This window comes from Eumetopias jubatus, unplaced genomic scaffold, assembly GCF_037043125.1.
Source record: "Eumetopias jubatus isolate StellerSeaLion01/CBP00866 unplaced genomic scaffold, mEumJub1_p1.0 scaffold_3, whole genome shotgun sequence".
Taxonomy (NCBI): Eukaryota; Metazoa; Chordata; class Mammalia; order Carnivora; family Otariidae; genus Eumetopias; species Eumetopias jubatus.
This window is the reverse complement of record NW_028274809.1, coordinates 20163848-20182850: the sequence shown is the minus strand read 5'-3', so window position 1 is coordinate 20182850 and position 19003 is coordinate 20163848. Positions and strand designations below refer to the sequence as shown.

The 19003-nt window shown below is 50.1% G+C and overlaps 1 protein-coding gene across 4 annotated transcripts in view; it reads right to left on the bottom strand.

Moving 5' to 3' along the window:
- The window catches only part of TNS1 (tensin 1), a 220232-nt gene that overhangs the window by 155298 nt on the left and 45931 nt on the right, over positions 1-19003 (bottom strand). For all 4 annotated transcript variants that reach the window (XM_088022031.1, XM_088022033.1, XM_088022032.1 and 1 more), the window contains exon 3: positions 9962-9999. In XM_088022031.1, the coding sequence (XP_087878157.1) occupies positions 9962-9999 (38 nt within the window). The remainder of the gene's footprint in view (positions 1-9961; positions 10000-19003) is intronic.

Sequence of the window (19003 nt, the reverse complement as noted above, 5' to 3'; positions counted from 1 at the left end):
CCCAGGAAAATTGTGGAGGAGTATCCAGGGCAAACACGGGTTACTCAGGTGCTGTCAGGGAACCCCAGCATCAGAATCTTTGGGGGTGTTAGATAATACGGCATATCCCTGGACCCAAGCCCACGCTCACTGAATCAAAGCTGGGTAGCTCAGTCAGCTAAGCGTCCGATTCTTGGTTTCAGCTCAGGTCATGATCTCAAGGTCATGAAATTGAGCCCCAAGTTGGCTCCACACTCAGTGCAGAGTCTGCTAGTGATTCTCTCTCCCTCTCCTTCCCTCCCTCTCTCCCTCTCTCTCTCATAAATAAATAAATAAAATCTTTCTTTAAGAAATACACAAACTTCCAAAACTAACCTAAGAGGAAACAGAAAACCTGAATAGACCTCTAACAAATAAAGATTGAACTCAAAATCAAAAAACTGCCCACAAAAAAAAAAAAACCCAGACTCAAACTGCTTCACATGTGAATTCTACCAAACATTTAAAGAAGAATCAATATCAATTCTTCCCAAACTCTTCCAGAAACTGGAAGACGAACCCAACTCATTCTATGAGGCCAATATTACCTTGATGCCAAAACCAGACGAAGACATTATAAGAGAAAGAAAACTAAAGACCGGTATCTCTTATGAACTGAGATGCAAAAACCTTCAACTACATACTAAAAAATAAAGCCAGCCACAAATAATAATAATTATACACCATGACCAAATGGGATTTGCCCCAGGAATACATGACTGTTTTCACACCTGAAAATCAACTAGTGTAATCACGTTCCATAATTGAAGTCCATAATACAATCCATATCAGAGGAACAGAAAAACAAAACCACTTATCACCTCAATAGATGCAGAAAAGGATTTTGAGAAAATCCAGCAATATCTCCTGATTTAAAAAAACACTCAACAAACTAGAAATAGAAGGAAATGCCCCTGACAAAGGCATCACAAAAAAAAAAAAAAAAAAACCCACAGCTATCATCATGCTTAATGGTGAAAGACCGCATGCTTTCCCCTAAAGTCAAGAACAAGATTAGGATTTCTGCTCTTGCTACTTCTAATCAACATCATACTAGAGGTTCTAGCCAGGACAATTGGAAGGATGACGGGGATAAGAAATAAAAAAAATCCAGGTTGGAAAGGAAGAAGTGAAACGAGATATCTCTATTCACAGACTACATGATCTCACATATAGAAAATCCTAAATAATCCATTTAAAAATGATTAGAACTAATGAGTTCATCAAGTTGCAGGATAAATCTCCAATGTTCAAAAATCAGTTGTACTTCTACACACTGGCAATGAACAACATGAAAATGAAATTAAGAAATCAATTCCATTTAAAGAAATTCCATTTCTTCCATTGAAAAGAATAAAATACTTAGGAATAAATTTTACAAGACATACTTTGAAAACTACAAAACCATGTTGAAAGAAATTTAAAAAGATCTAAATTAACGGAAAGACTTTCCATGCTCATGGCTCAGAAGATTCAATATCGTTAAGATAGTAATATTCCCCAAATTGATCGATAAATTCAATGCAGTCCCTATTAGAATCGCAGCAGGTTGCTTTGCCGAAATTGATAGGCTGATCCTAAAACTCAGGGACCCAGAATAGCCAAAACAATCTTGAAAAAGAAGACTCACACTTCCCAATTTTAATACTTACTACAAAGCAACAGTAGAATGGTGTGGTACTAGCCTAAGGATAGCCATATGTATCAATGAAATAGAATTAAATCCAGAAATAAACTCACACACCTATAGTCAATTGATTTTTGACAGGGTTGCCAAGATCATTCAGTGGGGATAGAACAGTCTTTTCAACAAATGGTTTGGGGAAAATTGGTTAGCCACATACAAAGGAATGCAGTTAAGCCCTATATAAAAATTAACTCAGGGTGTCTGGGTGGCTCAGTGGGTTAAGCATCTACCTTTGGCTCATGACATGATCTCAGAGTCCTGGGATCAAGCCCCAGGTCTGGCTCCCTGCTCAGTGGAGAGTCTGCTTCTCCCTCTCCCTCTCCACTGCCCTCCACCCCCCCCCCATCCCCGGCTTGTGCACTCACTCTCTCTCTCTCTAATAAATAAATAAAATCTTTAAAAAAAATAACTCAAAATGGATGAAAGACCGAACTGAAAAAGCCAATACTATTAAATTTTTAGAAGAAAACATAGGGTCAAATCTTCATGACCTTGGATTTGGCAATGAATTCTTCGGTATGACACCACAAGCAAAAGTCATAACAAAATAATAAATCAGACTGTATCAAAATTTTACACTTTCGTGCCTTAAAATGAAAGGACAACCCACAGAATGGGAAAAAAAATACCTCAAATCATATCTGATAAGGGACTTGTATTGTGCACATATAAACAACATTAACATCTCAATATAAAGACAACCCAATTTTTTAAGGGGGCAAAGAATCTGAATAGATATTTCTCCAAAGAAGATATACAAATGACCCATAAGCACATGAAAAGATGCTCGGCATCTCTAGTCATCAGGGAAATCAAAGCAAAACCACAATGAGATGTCGCTTCATTTTCACGAGGGTGGCTATAATCAAAAAGTCGAAGAAGCATGAACAAGGATGTGGAGAAATCATAACCTTCGTCCATTGCTGGTGAGGATCTAAAATGGTGCAGTTCTGGGGCGCCTGGGCGGCTCAGTCGTTAAGCGTCTGCCTTCGGCTCAGGTCATGATCCCAGGGTCCTGGGATCGAGCCCCGCATCGGGCTCCCCGCTCCGCGGAAAGCCTGCTTCTCCCTCTCCCACTCCCCCTGCTTGTGTTCCCTCTCTCACTGTGTCTCTCACTGTCGGATAAATAAAAAATCTTTAAAATAAATAAATTAATTAAATAAAATGGTGCACTTCTGTTATGGGCTGGATTGTGTCCTTCTAAAAAGATATGTTGAGGTCCCAATCCCCAGTACCTGAGAACATGACTTTATGTGGAAGTAGGTTCTTTACAGAGATAATCAAGTTAGAATGAGGTTCTTAATCTAGCATGACTGGTGTCTTTGTAAAAATTTGGACACAGAGACAGGCAGACACAGAGGGAAGATGATGCGAAGACATACAAGGAAAATACCACGTGAAGACGGAGGACTGGGGAGATGCCTCTGTACGACAAGAAGCGTCACAGATTGCTAGCAAACCCCCAGGCACTAGGGAGAGGCAAGGAAGGATCTCCTCTACACCTTTCAGAGGAGCGTGGCCCTGCCAACATCTTGATTTTGGACTTCCAGCCTCCAGAACTGTAAGACAATAAATTTCTGTTGTTTAAAGTCACGGGTATGTGGTACTTTGTTGCAGCCGACCTAGAAAACTAATATAAGCTACTTTGAAAAACAATCTAGCAGTTCCTCCAAAAGTTAAGCAGAATTACCCTAAGACCCTGCAATTCCACTCCTAGGTATATACAGTCAGCCCTTGAACGAGGGGGTTAGGGGCACCATCACTGAGCAGTGAAAAGCCCCATATAACTTTTGACTCCCCCAAAACTTAACTACTAATAACCTACTGTTGACTAGAAGCCTTACCAATAACATCAACAGTCAATTAACACATTTTTAATTGAAATCGGCACATATTTTATATGGTATATGTATTACATACCATAGTCTTACCATAAAGTAAGCTAGAGGAAAGAAAATGTTAGTAAAAACATCATAAGGAAGAGAAAATATATTTCCAGTACCGTCCTGTAAAAATCTGTGTATAAAGTGGACCTGTGCAGTTCACACCTGGGTTGTTCACGGGTTGACTCTATCCCCACAGAAATGAAAACATACGGTCACAGAAAGACTTGCACATGAATATTCATGACAGCATTATTCATAACCATCAAAAGGTGGAAACAACCCACATGCCCATCCATTGAGGAATGGATAAACAAAATGTGGTATACTCCCACGACGGAATATTATTCAGCCATTGATGTGCCTTACAAACATTATGCTAAGTGAAAGAAGCCAATCATGAAAACCATATATTCTATTATTCCACTCATATGAAATTTCCAGAATAGGGAAATATGTAGAGACTGAAAGTAAATTAGTGGTTGCTTAGGACTGGGGCAGGTGTGGGGGGAAAAGGATGGAGGGACTTTTTGATCCCTTGATCTTGAAACATGGCATTATAGTTGGGTCATCAATCTCAGTGCTCACGAGAGCCCTACAAGTTAGGTCTTACTATCATCCCCGTGGTATGGATGAGGGAACTGGAGCTCAGAGAGGTTAAGGAACGTGCCCAAGGTCACACAAGCAATTACGGATGCAATCAGGATTTAAACACAATACTCTGCCTCCAAGGCCAAAGAACAACCCATGGGTCCTGGGGCCACGAGCCTCCCGCAGTCCAGCTATACCAGGTAGCAGGAGAATACTCCGTTTCTAACACAACCTCGAGGGAAGGTTGCAGGTGTTTTTGTGAGAAAGCAGGAAAAGTGGTGTGTCGTATGACTGAAAGGTGGGGGTTCATTACGGGATTTCCTTTCCTTTCAAGCTTAAAGGATGGGATTTAAACCCCTTTGGTACAACGGAGGAGACAAAGTCATTGCTGGTGCTCGGGACAGGGAAGAGCCAGGGTCTGGGAAGAGGGTAGGAGAGAAAGAGAGAGAGAAGCAGGAGGTGAGTAGGAGCTGCCTGGAGGCTGAGGCGTAGGCAATTTGGCTGCCCAGCAGCTTCCTGGTAACTTCCTTTAATTTGCATCTGACCTGGAATGGAAATGAGCATTTTGCTGGAAGGAGCTGCTATTTTAAAACAAGGGGCAAATCAGGAGCGAGAAAAGCGTTTCTCAAAAATGTATTAGGGATTAGGGAAACGGTGTGGGCTACGCGGGTACTCCCTGGATCATCTTTGCAACTTTTCTGTAAATCTAAGACAATTCTAAAATGACAAGTTTCCTTTAAAATAATAGATAAATAGATAGTTAGCTAGCTAGATAAAATGCACCTGGAGGTTGTAGAATCATATAGCAGGGGAGAGAGAAGAAACACAAAGCAGAAGAAAATCTGCCGTGTATATATATACCATGTGTATACAGAAATAGAAGTGGAAGACACATCCTGGACCATCCACTTGAATCCTCAACAGGAGAGAAACAACTGGGGACAGATAAGAACCCCATGAGACATAGGGGTGGGGACTAAGGGAGGCTTGGAACTGCTTCCTTCAAGGGATTCAGAATGGGGAGCTGGAGGGTGGCATTTCCATCCACTGTGGTGCATCTCCAGTGCCCAAACCAGCCAAGTTCTCAGTCTGTCTCACTCTCTTCTCTTCTCACCTGCTCCCCACCCATGGATCCCAGGGCAGTGCCAGAATCATGTAGAAAGCCACTGGCCCTTAGCCAAGTTTGTTACCCTCCCCGGGCCTCAGTTTTGGTTCTATAAAATGGGGCTACCATGAGCCCAGCCCACCCCACAGAACCAAGAAGGTGAATGAAGATATTTTGTATATCACAAAGTTCTGTGTAGATACAGACGATTAAAAGTTCATAGCACATCTGTTCATAATAGCCCCAAACTGCAAATAACCCAAATGGCAATCAACAGCAGGATGAATAAACAAATTGTGCTTTATTTATACGCTGGAATACAACATAGCAATCAAAAAGAATGAACTGCTGTAATATGCAAGGGCATGGATGACCGTCCCAGACAGAATGTTGAGTGAAATAAGCCAGGCACAAGAGTAAACAGGGCTCCCTGGGTGGCAAAGTCAGTTAAGCATGAACATTTGGTTTCAGCTCAGCTCATGAGCTCAGGGTCGTGGGACGGAGCCCCACATCAGGCTCTGCAATCAGCACGGCGTCTGCTTAAGACTCCCTCGCCCTTTCCTTCAGCCCCTCCCCCCTGCTTGCTCGCTCTCTCTCTGTAAAATAAATAAATCATTAAAAAAAGAGTAAACATACTGTATGATTCAATTTATAAGAAGTTCAAAAAGAGGCAAAACTAATCTGTGATGGCAGAAGTAAGACTAGAAATTTCCTTTGGGGGATACTGACTTGGAGGGAGGGGTGCAAAAGGGCACTTCTGGGTGCTGGAAATGTTCTAGATCTTGATCTGGTTCATACACAGGTACAAACTTATTGATGTGTGTACTTGCTGGCACGTGAGTTATACCCCCGCTAGAAAATGTAAACGACTAAATTTATGTGGAGTGTGAGTCTCTGTCAGAAGGTCAGAGGGCTTTCTGGAAGGATATTATGAAATGATTTTGCTGCTCCCTCTCTCCTGCTCTCAAGTCCTCCCTCACCCCACTCCACAGCCTCTCTCTAAATAGGAACCTCTTGTTCCTCAACATTCCTTTATTCCACTCCTTTACTTCCTCATCGGAACCCCTTCTATGAGTCAGGCACTATTCTAGAAGCTGAGGGTGCAACCTCTCAGCCCTCCTTTGTGCAATAAACAGGTATCTTAACATCTACTCTGGGGCCCCTCCTCAACCAGCATGGAGCATTTTCTCTCCAGCAGGTCCCAGTGGCATAGAACAGGGCATACAATATCTAAGATCCTTTCCGGTCTCCACCTATGGTTCAAGAAAGGAGAAAGGTGCCTACTATGTGCTGGGGTGCATTTATTCCTCTACAAAACAGGTCACATAGCTGGAAGGCAGCAGGGGTAGAGGGGTATGTGTGATTCCTACATCTTTGCCCTTCCCACCACTCCCACGGACCACCCCCCACCCCCAGGAGCAAGGTCAACCTCGCCCTCTCTCTGGGCATCTGTGTAGCTGGCCTCCAAGGTGGCCACCCCATTGATTCTTGCCTCCAAGTATTCATGTCTTTATATAGGTCCCTCCCACAGTCAATGAGGATGACCTATACAACCAATAGGATATTGTAAACATAACAGTGTTTGTCTTCCAAGGCGAGGACATAAAAGACATTGCGGCTACCACCTTGCTCTCTCTTGAATCATCCACTCTAAGGAAGCCAGCCACCATGTTGTGAGGACACTCAAGCAGATCTATGGAGAGGGCCATGTGGCAAGAAACTAGGACCTCCTTCCAACAGCCAGCACCAAGTTGCTAGCTACGTGAATGAACCACCTTGGAAGCAGCTCCTCCAACCCCAGTCAGGCCTTCAGATAACTACAGCCCCAGCTGACATCTTGACTGCCACCGCATGAGAGACCCCAGGCCAGAACAAGCCAGCCAAGCCACTGCCAAATTTCTGACCCATGGAAACTATATGAGATAATAAATGTTTGTCATTGTTTTAAGCTACTGAATTTGGGGGTAGACTGTTATATCATATTGCTATAGGTAAATAATATAGCCCCTCTCAGATCAGATCATGGGTTCATGCTGCAAGAACAGTCTGGAAGGTGGCATGTTAAGGTGTCCAGAACTATCCACTCACTAGAGGGATGACCAGCGTGGGCTGAATCTGAGAGGACAGGAAAGAACACACATGCACAAGAAATCCCCAGTATGTGGGAGAAGAGCTGTGAAATAAGAAATCAAGCAAAGCAGAAATCTTGGCACCTTCTTCCCTAGAAATTTCTCACACACTCCATCTATCTCGGTAAGTGGAACCACGTGCACCCAGTGACTCTGGCCAAAAACCTGGTAGTCATCCTTGGGCCCATTATCTCTCACACACCCAACATCTCATCCATCAGCCAAGTCCTGGGCTCTACCCCCATGATGTATCCCAGACCTGGCCCCTTCTCACTGCCTTTCCTGCGAGCACCATGGTCTAAGCCACCAGCCTCCTTCATCTGGGCAACATCAGCAGCCTACTAGCCCATCTCCGTAGCCTACCCTTGTGCCTGCTCAAGGCCAGAGTAGGCTTCTCAAAACAGATTAGATCATGTCCCATGTGCTCAAAACCCTCCAGGGCTCACCATTCTCCAGTGACATGGCCTTCTTTCAAGCATTTCATAAGCTCATCTCACCTCAGGGCCTTTGCACTTGCTCTTCCATCTTCCAGATCATCACGTAACATCAACATCTGGGTCTCACCTCATGCAATACTTCCTCCGAGAAGTTTTCCTGGGCCACGTTAACTTAATCACTCTCTAACCCACTGCTTTAGCTCATTTCCTTCATAGCATGTTTACCTATTTATTGTCTGTCTCCCCCGGGAGAATGTCAATCCCATGAGGGCAAATGCCTTATCTGTCTTGTTTACCTAGAACACTGTCTGGCCTTTGGAAAGAGCTCAATAAGCATTTGTGTAATGAGCCCTGTCTAGAGGTAAGGGGATGGATGAGATGACCTCCAAGTTGATCTGGTTATAAAATCTAGAGGACAGAGCTCTGCTGTGTGGTGTGTCCTGGGGCTCACATCACACTTCCCGGCAGGAGGAAAAGACAGGGCGGTAGTAAGAGCTGTGGTTTTAGGGGAAAGACTTGCCAGCTGGGTGGAGCCCACACCACCAGCGGGTCCCATTTCCTATAGAGGAAAATCCTCTAAAAAAGCTCCTTCTGTCTGTCTGGCCGTGCCCTGCCAGTCCACCGCTACCCTCTGGGTTGTCCTCCAGGGCTAGGCAGAGCAGGATTTTGCCACAGCCTGGTGGATTCTGAGCCCCCAGCATTTCCAAGAATTGCCAGGCAGGCTATGCCCCCAGAAGTCATCTTTGGCATCCCTCTGTCATCCCACAGAGGCTGTTATATAATAAGAAACGCTCTTGGGTCACACCTCCAGACCTCCCTCAGCCCCCATTCACCCAGACTCAGACCCTCCACTGCCAGTATGTTCATTTCCTTATCCTCTCTGAAGGCATCCACTGCTGCAAGAGATGGAAAGCAAAGGGAGAGGGAGAGGCAAGGATTAAGGGACATCGGTAATAACCAATTACTACGTTTTTGAGCACCTACCTATGTCAGGCACTGTACTGGGCACTTGCACACACATTATCCCATTTCATCTTCATAATAACCTTTTCTTATTCCCATCCCCTTGAGGATGAAACAGAGGCTCAGAGAGGTTACATGACTTGCCCAAAGTCATTCAGCAAATAAAGAAGCAGAGGATGAGATGCACCAGATACTGGGCCTCCACTGTTCAGTGCATCCTTTTGAAACCTCCTCCCCTCTTCTGCCATTCACTGAACTCCTTCTGGAAAGATCATGTGTCAACAGCAAAGGTGGGGTGAGAGGGCGAGGAGAAGGTGAGCCATTATGGGGTGGGGGGGCACAGACTGACAGGTAAGGCAGGGCATTTCCACCTCCAGAGAGCTGAGCCCATCTGACAGAACAGCTCCCCTCCCAAATAAGCCATCATAATCCAGTACTCCAAGAAGCCGGCTCCTGATCCATCACTCCTCTGTCCAGGCCTGAGAGGATGCAGCAGGGCTCCAGCCAGCCCTGCCAACCAGGACCCAGCAGCCCCCTCTGGCCTTCTTGCCTCAGTTTTCCTCTCACCAAGACCAGCCCTGAAACACTGATGGGGAAACTGAGGACCAAAGTGCCACCTGGCCAATAAAGAGAGTGGGATGGTCCCGCAGGAGGTTCCATGCCCAGAGAAACCCTGACCTCCGACCTCATCCCCACTCCCCCACCTATCCCGTTTTCCCGCCCTCGGGCTCCTTCGGCTATAGCCCCCATCCCAAGTTTTTCGAGACTGCCCAAATTGGGCCAATCAGGGCTCTGCGCGGCCCACGGGATAACTGAAATGCATCCCCCTCCTCCTCCATTCCCCCAACCAGCCCCCCTCCCCCAACTAAGGGAAAAACCTTCAAAGACCCCTCCCTCGGAGCTCGGGTCCCCGCCTGCCACCTTCAGGAGCTGCCCAGACCCCGCGCCGCGGCCTCCCACACCCGGCCCTCGCCTTCACCTTGACCCGAGCCCGCTCCCGGGCCCCAAAGCTTTGCATAAACAAAGAGCGGGGCAGGGGACGACCCGGGCCCCGCCCCCGGCCCGCCGGCGCCCCCACTCCCCTCCCCGACCCAAGCCGGTCGCGCCCCCGAGCCCCCCGCGGAGCCAGCCGGCCCGCGGCCCCTTACCTTGGCCCGGCATTTCGGATGACAGGAGAAACTGCAGACTGCGAGAGGGCGACACAGAAAGAAAGTTTAGCCGCGAGGTATGGAATGGAAACTCGGGCGAAATCTCCTCCCACCCCCGCCCGCACTCTGCGCTCGGGAGGGAAGGAGGGAAGGAGGGAAGGAGGGACGGAGGAACGGAGGGAGGAGGGGGCGGAGGGGGGTGGCTGCCGCAGCTCCCCGGGGCCTGCGGGGCGGGAACGCCCGGGACTGCGGACCCGCGGGTCGGGGAGGCGCCGAGCCCTCATCGCCCGAGCCCCTGGGGCGGGTGCGAGAAGGTGGGAGGGGCAGGGGGAGGGGCGGGGGGGACCGACTCCCCCGCTGGATCTTTGCCAGGGGCAGAGGGACCCAGGCCCCGTGGCAGCCGCGCCGAGGCATGGGGTGGGGGGGGTGCCTTCTCCCCTTACATACACCGCAGGCAGGCAGGCAGCGGGCACTCCAAGAACCATGATCATGCTCCCTCTCCCCCAGAGAGAGACACACAGACCCGATTGACCGTCCAGGAGAGGACCGGTACACACACACATACACACTTACACCCATACACACACACACTTACCAATAACCACTCGGCCAGACAAGCACACATACACATATATGTACACACATAGCCTCGCACACATTCATACTCATGCCCCAGGGAAACCTCTGACTCAGGGGCACCCACACACACACTTTCACGGGACACCCTCAGAGTACAGCCTGACACAGACGTTGGACACAGACACATGGATAGATGCCTACACAGGCTCACAAACTTCTTGTGCATCATTTGAAATACACACACACACACACACATACACACACACACACACACACACAGCGGACTTAACTCTGCCCTCCCACTACCAGAAGCTGGAATCAAATTTCCTATGGGGTTCCCTCAGTCTGGAATGTCCCAGCCCTGCCTGCCCCACCCCCAGGGCCCTCCACCCTGGGGCTTTGTGGTCCCCTCCCACCAGGTCCCACAGATGGGGTGAGGGGGTCTACTGAGCTGAGCTTCTGCACTGACTTGACCTTGTTAGCTGCTGACACAGGTGGGTTAGGGGCACTGGTTAGAGAACAGGGGTCAGGGAGGCAGGGGAGAGCTGCCCAACCCCAATGCCTTGGCAAGCCACAGCCCTGGGCCACAGCCAGCTGCCCTGGCCTCTTCGATCTACAGTTCGTCCAACCCCTTTCTGGCTTTGAGTCAACCTGATTCTGAGCAGAATGCAAAAGGGGAGACTGAGGCGCAGATGAAGGCCCAGAGCTGCAAAAGAGGGCTCTGCATACTAAGGCTTCTGATTGGTCTGTAGGAATGGAAGTCTGGGATGCGACCTTGGCCATCGGCCCTGCCTGGGACCTTGTTCTCCCAGAACCTTGTCCTGGCCCCAGCTCAGGCCTGTAACTCAGCTGTTGCTAAGCAAGGCTTTCCTGACCCCACCAGCCACCCAGGCCAGCTCAGGGACTTCTCCACCCCTGGCCACACCAAGACATACCCACCCCTGACCACTCAAGTCAAGTCAGGCCCATCTGTCTAGCCTTTCTGCTTCTCTCTCGCCCCACCCCCGCCCCACTACCCCAGGATGGCAACTCCCCTCCAGACACCCCAGCCCCACCCCCATGCCTTCTTTCCTGGCCTTGGAATGTGGAATTGAGAAAGCTTCAGGCCATGTGGCCTGAGCTTGGAAGGCCATTCCAGCCAGGCAGGCGCCCCAGTGGGCCACTACCTCCAAACAGAAGGACCTTTCCCCTTCCTCGGCTAATCAAATCCCAAGCCTTCAGGAATAAGTCCTGGGCCCCTCCTCTGGAGCCCTTCCTCACTGTTCCCTACCTCCTCACAGGTATCACCACACAGAGCACGTTTCCCCCACCACCTTGGTCCCTACAGCTATGGGCTCCTTCAAAGGAAGGACCTGTCTCTCTCTCCTCTCTCTCTCTTTCTCTCACTACACAATACCTGGGACCTGGTACATACAGTAGAAGCTTAATAAATGATTGAGGAGTTAGACCTGACTGAAGATCTCCCCTGGGGTTTATGTGTATGCCCCCATTTAATCATTCCCACCCCACTCTCAGCCTTTCCCTGAGACATAGCCTGCCCCCAACATTTCATAATCCATCAAAAAGGCATTCCCTAAATGTCCACTCTGGACCTCCCAACCCCAGTCAAGATACTAACTGCACAATGACAGCCAGGACCCCATCTCCCTCAAGATCGTACTGCATACTTCTGACAGGTCACAGAATGCACCAAATCCTTTCCTACCTCAGGGCCTTTGCACTTGCTGTTCTGGCTGCCTGGACCATTCTCCCTCACCCTAGCTGTCCATTGCTCACCAAGCCAAATCCTTCTTCTACTTCTAGAATCCACTGAAAGCCATCTATCTCCTCAAAGAGGCTTTTCCTGACCACCCAAATGACATTAGGCACTTCCAATATTCTTTCTCAGCAGCACCCTGATAATTTCCTTCTTAATACAGTTCACAGTCTGAAGTCAACATGGGTAATTCCTGCTCACTTATGAATAGTATATCTCCCTACACTAGACCCATGAGGGCAGGGAGCATGCCTGTCTCATTCACACAAACCTCCAGTAGCTAGAACAGTTTCTGATCCAGGCCTCCAACACCAAACAGCAGCTTTGTGCAAATTAGAAAATGTCTTACCCTCCGGGCAGACCAGCCCCTTGGCCACACAGCTGAATACAGCGTCTTTGTGGGAATGGCAAGAAGGTGCCCTTTCTCCAGGCGGACCCAGCTCTGTACCTGGGTGTGTGGTTTGGAGAGCAAAGTGTGGCTGCTTCCAGTGCTCTCTCGGGGAGGCGCCCTTGGCAGTGAACGGCCTGCCTGACCATACAGGGCAGCCCTGCCTGTCACACAGTGGGCAGACATCCAACAAATGCCCTTGGATGGAGGGCAGATGGAGAGGTCATTGGGCAACAGCAGTACAGTGAGCTGAGGGCTCCATGCGTGCTGGAATGCTCAGCGTGCCCTTGAGAGCTCTCCAGTGGGGAGCAGACGAAGTCGGCCCCCGGCCCCCAGCCCAGAAGACAAAAGCTCAGCAAAGTCCACTCAAGTGGCAGGTTCCCAGCAGCTCCGCTGGTGGATTTTTACACCTTAGGAACACCTGTAACGCCCAGCCCCAGGGAGGCCCTCTTGCTCTGAGGGCCCTCCCTCCAGGGATGGTGCCCTCACAGTCTGGCCACTCTTCTCCAGTCTCCCCCAGGGGGCAGTATTTCCTACTCTAACTGGCCGGTCCCCTGCTGTCATGTGAAATTTGGGCATGCCACTCTGCGGGCTTCCCACTTCCCAGATGCATGGCACGTTCCAATGTGCTCCAGAAAGGGGAACTGCGGCAGCCACAGTTCCCCAGTGCATCCTGGATGCACACCTTCCTGTCATCCTTTCCCACAGTGAATAGGGCTGGCTTACGTAGCCCGCTGAATATTGTAGAAATGCTGGTGTGTGACTCCTGAGGCTCAGTCATCAAAGGTATTGTGGCTTCAGCCCCAGTCTCTTGGATCACTGGCTCTGGGGGAAGCCAGTTACCACGTCGTGAGGACACCCAAGCAGCGCTATAGAGAGGGCCATGTGACGAACAGCTGAGGCCCCCTGCTACCAGCCAGGGCCAACTTGGCAGACGCATGACCGAACCACCTTGCAAGTGGATCTTCTGGTCCTGTCAGGCCCTCCAATGACGACGACCCCGGCTGACGTCTTGACTACAACTCACGAGAGACCTGAGGTCCAAACCACCCAGTGAAGCCACATGTGAAACCCTGACCCTCAGAAATGATGTGAGATCACAATTTCATATCTGTTGTAAATTGCTAAGTTTGGGGACAAATTTATTATGTAGCTACAGATAACCAACACTGAAACCAGAGCCCAGGATCCCACAGAAAGCAAGAGGCTAAAGGCTGATGCTGGGCACTGAGGCCAGAGGCCATCTGCTCGGTCCTTCCTTGCTCCCTGGGTACGGGCATGATCATCTCTGCAATTCCTTCTTCCCTTTCCTTCCCCTACCAAGCAATTAGTCACCCTGTCCCAGAAAGTAACTCCAAAGAGGCTGTCAAATCTCCCCCCTTCCTGCCAGCCCCCCAACACTGCACCAGTTCAGACCAATTTTCCTTCCCTGGGCCCTGTCTCCCCTCCAGCCTTGCCCCCCCCTTTAATCCACAGAGTCACAGACCATTCTCAAGTGCAAACTGATCACATTACACTCCTGCTTAGAATTGTCTTGTCCAAGTCCTCAGCACACTTACAAGGCCCTGCTTGGCCTGGTCTTGCCCCCACCTCCAGCCACTGCCCCAAAAGAGATCTGCCACACTGAACTCCCCAAAAGGACATTGAGTCTGGTAGGTCTGAAATGGTGAACTCATATACACCCTCCAAGGCCCGTTTCGAAATGTCCCTCTCTGGATAATCAGGCATTCAAAGATGATCACTCCCTGCTCTGTGCTCCCAGTTGAGGTCCTGTTCAACCTGGCAGCTTTGCATCCTGCCCCTTCTCCAGGCACAGGGTCTGACTTACAGATGGGGCTCAACAAATGTGGCATAAATTTAAAACTGGAAGAATTCTTCCCAGCCTAAACCACTGGGACCACTGCTGATGTTCTGGGGCAATGGAAAGGACATAAGAGAGGGTGGGTGAGCCCCAATCTTCAGCCCCAGCCCCTGCTGGGAGAGGGCCAATGTGGACCATGGTCAGTGCCTTCTGAGTGCCTCAATACAAACACCACCTATTACCCAGCTTGGTCCGGCTCTCCATCTACCCGCTTACCTCCCTGGCTACATGGAGACTGGCTCTCAGCTCAGATGCCAGTCATGCTCTGTGATCCGGGACCAGTAATGTAGCCACTCTGAACCTCCATTTCCTCATCTATAAAATGGGGGCAATAGTAACACCTCCTTCCCAGGGTTGTGAGAGTTGACTGACTTCATATATGTGGCTGGCCCTGAGCATGCTCTGTAGAAAGCTGTAGCGGGTATTAGCATTGTCTGATTCTATATTACTGGTATTCTACTGGAGAACCCCCATCTCCTGGTCAGGAGACCGGGTTCTAGTCATCCTGAGTGCCATCATACAGCTGTGTGACCGGAAGCAAGTCGTTCCCACTCTCTGGTCCCCACCATGCCCCATTGACGCACTCATTTGCCTGCATCGCTGAGCCCCGAAGAGATGGTCCTCAAGCCCTCTCCCGGCTGTGAGAGCCTGTGGCACACCACTGGTCTCTCCACCAGTCACCACCTGCCTCTTCCTCCCTCCAACGTAGAAAGGAGTGGAGGCCCAGGTTCCGACCCTGAACGCATCCTGGACACTGTGGGGGAAACACCCAGCCTGCGATTGACAGGGATGTCCACTCCACAAGGTACGGCTCCTCATCGTGGGGGGACATGGGCAGGAAAACGTCAGCTGTCCCATCCTGCTGGGCTGCATGCTTGAGTCCTCCCCAGACACACATCCCAGGATCCACCCCACCTGAGCGGACAGTGGCCTCCCCCAGCTCCCGCAGAAGGCAGTGACCCCGCAAGATGAAGCCCCCTGGGGAGGGACCCTGCCAAACCAAAGCTCGATGGAGCCCCAGGAGCCTCATCTCTGCCCATGGGTGTCAACACGGCCCCCCACCCAGCAGGGCCCAGCCCATGGTGGAGCTGAGAACCCCATAGTATGGAGGGGTCCATAGGTTACCTGCTGGGGTAGAAAACTGCACCCCCAACCCCAGCCCTGAGCCAGCTCCCGCCTCATTGGGCTGCTGGGATTCTATCCTGAGGTGGCTTCCTGCCCTCCCGGGAACACAGGAAGCCAACATTGTTGGGATCTAAATGGCCTTTTCCTCCTGGCCTCAGCTCGGAAAATGAGCACATAGCCTCGGTGTGCACCTGACCCCAGCAGGAACCGCCCACACCCGCAGTGGGCCTCAGCTCCCCTCCGCAGCTGGCAGACAGACTGGCCCAGCCACCCGCCTGCCCGCACCGCCTCATGGCCCTTCCCTGCCCTGCTTATCTCCGTGGCCTGGCTTGGAGGTGTGTGATGGTTTATATTATGTGTCAGCTCAGGTAGACTATCTATCGTACCCAGATAGTTGTTCAACATGATTCTAGATGTTTCTGTGAAGGGGTTTTTGTGGATAAGATTAACATTTAAATCAATAGACTTGAGTAAAGCACATTAACTTCCATAATGTGGGTGGGCCTCGTCCAATCAGTTGAAGGCCCAAATAAAACAAAGACCAATCTCCCCAAGCAAGAAGGGACTCTGCCAGCAGACTGGTTTTGAACTTGAACTGCAACTCTTCCCTGGGTCTCCAGCCTGACAACAGATTTTGGACTTGCCAAACCTCTATAATTGTATGAGCCAATTCCTTAAAATAAATTATCTATCTATCTATCCATCCATTAACTACCTACCTACCTATCTATCCATCCATCCATACATCCTGTTGGTTCTGTTTATCTGAGGTACCTCAAGTAATACAAGGTAACTCGGGGGACGGCCAGGGGTTGTGGGTGCTGTGTGGCTCTGAAGCTCAAGCAAGAGGAAACCTTCTAGATGTTCCCATTCAGTGGTTTTCAAACTTTCGTGCAGATGGACTCTTAAGTGGAACCTCAGTGATCTTGGTTAACTTTTACTAAAAGCTTGTTCTGAGCCCTTTATGTGTACATATTATCTCACTTAACCCCCAAAGTAACCTGAGGAGGGAGGTGTGCTATGTGTCTCATTTTAAAGGAAAGGTGCCTGAGGCTCGTACAGGTGACACACTCTGCTCAAGTTCTTACTAGCAAGGGGCAGAGCTGGGATATGAATCTGGGACGTCGGGGCTAAGTGCAAGACCACCATCCATCCTGCCTCCTGATATATTTTACTCCTAAAACCAGAATTGTTCTGATTAAAGTGGGCAGGGGTTCCAGAGTCCCAACCCCTCACGCCTTTCCCTAGGTTTCTCCTTTTTCCTACCTTCTCAGGCCCCTGAATCACCTCAGAAAAAACCTTACAGTTCCTCTGGATGACAGTTTAGAGCTTCTGATCTTAGTCCAATCCATCCTTTAGAGAAATGGGAAAGCCAGGCCCGGAGAGGTTAAGTTTCTCACCCAAGTTCACACAGCTGGGCCATAGCAAGCCAGCACTAGAACCCAGGGTCTTCCCACTCTACTAGGCTGACTCCAAAAAGGTCCTCAGACAGAGGGTAGAAGCTGGGATCCCCAGTGAAGTAACAGAGGACAAAGAGCTCCCTGAAACAAGGTTTCCCCAAATTCAACCAGTAAGGGCTTCTGGGTAGTTTTGTCCCATTGAGAGCCTAACTCTCTTTCCCAAGTGCATCCCACACTGGGGAAACTGCAGGCGACTTCCCTACCTTCCAGGCTGATCAGAGGCATTGAGAAGGGAAGTAGTCAAAGCCTAGCCCCCAAATCCAGGCCCAGATGGCAGCCCTTGGGCTCTTGATCTGGCATTCTGGTTTCTTCCCTTGGGTTTCAGTGTAGCAGAAGGCTAGGGCCCTTTGGCAAAGCTCTAGACTCCCTAGAGCACCGCCCCAAGAATCTGTGGGAAACCCACTGTTTGAACGAAGGAACTCTTACACATCCCTCAAGACGCAGCCTACATATGCCTTTCCTGATGAAGCCTGACAGGAAAATCTCTGCTAAGTCAGAGATGACCTTTCACACACACCTCCGTGTCAGCTTTGCCACCACGTTCTATGACTGTCTGATGGTATGTCTGTCTTCCCAGGTCAGGGCCTGAGTCTTGGCACCAGTACCTGGCACCGATCCAGCCCAGAGGGGGCTCAGTTCACGATCATAGATGGATGCACATGTGTATGCAGGAGGTGAAGTGGCAGCCTCCACTGGCCGAGTTATCAAGCCTTTACAGACTCCAACAAGGGAGTTTTCCAGACCCCACCCCCACCTCCGTCTGGGCCTCAGTGAGCATTCCTGGTCCAGCCCCTTCTCCATAGTTGAGGAAACTGAGTCCTGAGCGGTGACATGATTCATCTGAGGTCGCACAGCCTGTGGGTGGCAGGGCCAGAGACAGGACCCCTAACAAAGGCCCGGGGCCTCCTCTCCCCCCATTGTCTCATCCGTCTGTCTCCCCCACACGGAGCCTTAGTCCCTAATGCTAGTGTTCATGTTATAGCCACACACAGAACCTCCGTGTTCCTCACAATCACCACCCCCCCAGGGACGCAGCACAGGGTTTATTGTTAACTGCATGGGGCACAGGAGGAGACAGGCTCAGCGAAGGAGAAGACTGGTAGCTGTCTCACGGGACTTCTTGGCCTGTTTATCAGTCACACTTACGCCCAAATGTCCCGCCACCTTCGTTCACTGTCTGCACGGTCCATCTTTGAGTCTCCCAGACCAGGCCCTGGGCTCTTTGACTCCTCTCCCCACCCCGGTCTCCCACCCTGCCCCCTCCAGCCACATTACATTAAACAGTGAAATGCGGGGGGAAGGCGGGGAGCAGAAAATTGTCCGAGCTACAGAGCAGGTCAGACAGAGGGAGAAAGACAAGTGGCTCAGTTTCTCTAGATCTAGGAAAGTGTCCTCACCGCCCCTGCCTGCAGGAATTCCCTCAGCACTGCAAGCCCCGTGGAGACTGAATTCACAGCCTTGATGTTCCATACACCCTGACCCCCATCCCCCCCAGGCACAAATCCAGAGGGTGTCCATGCTGTAACCCCAGACTTGAAGCCTGGAAAAGGAACCAGAGAGCACAGCAAACCCTGGGCTTGGCAAACAAAACATGACCTGGATTTTAGTCCACAATCACCCCCTTCGCCAGGGAGCAACAACCCATGCCTGGTGGCCCTGGATGGATGGATGGATGGATGGATGGATGGATGGATAAGGTCATCTATCCATCTCGTACCACCTCCTGGTTCCAAAGCACAGAGAGGTGGCGGCTCATTGCTGCATCTCCCACCAGTAAGCCCAGTGGCCCCAACCCTGACCTCAGGCCTGGTGACCCCGACGATCTTGCTGAGAAGGCACACCATAGCCTGTAGAGCTGGGAGTCTTCAATCCT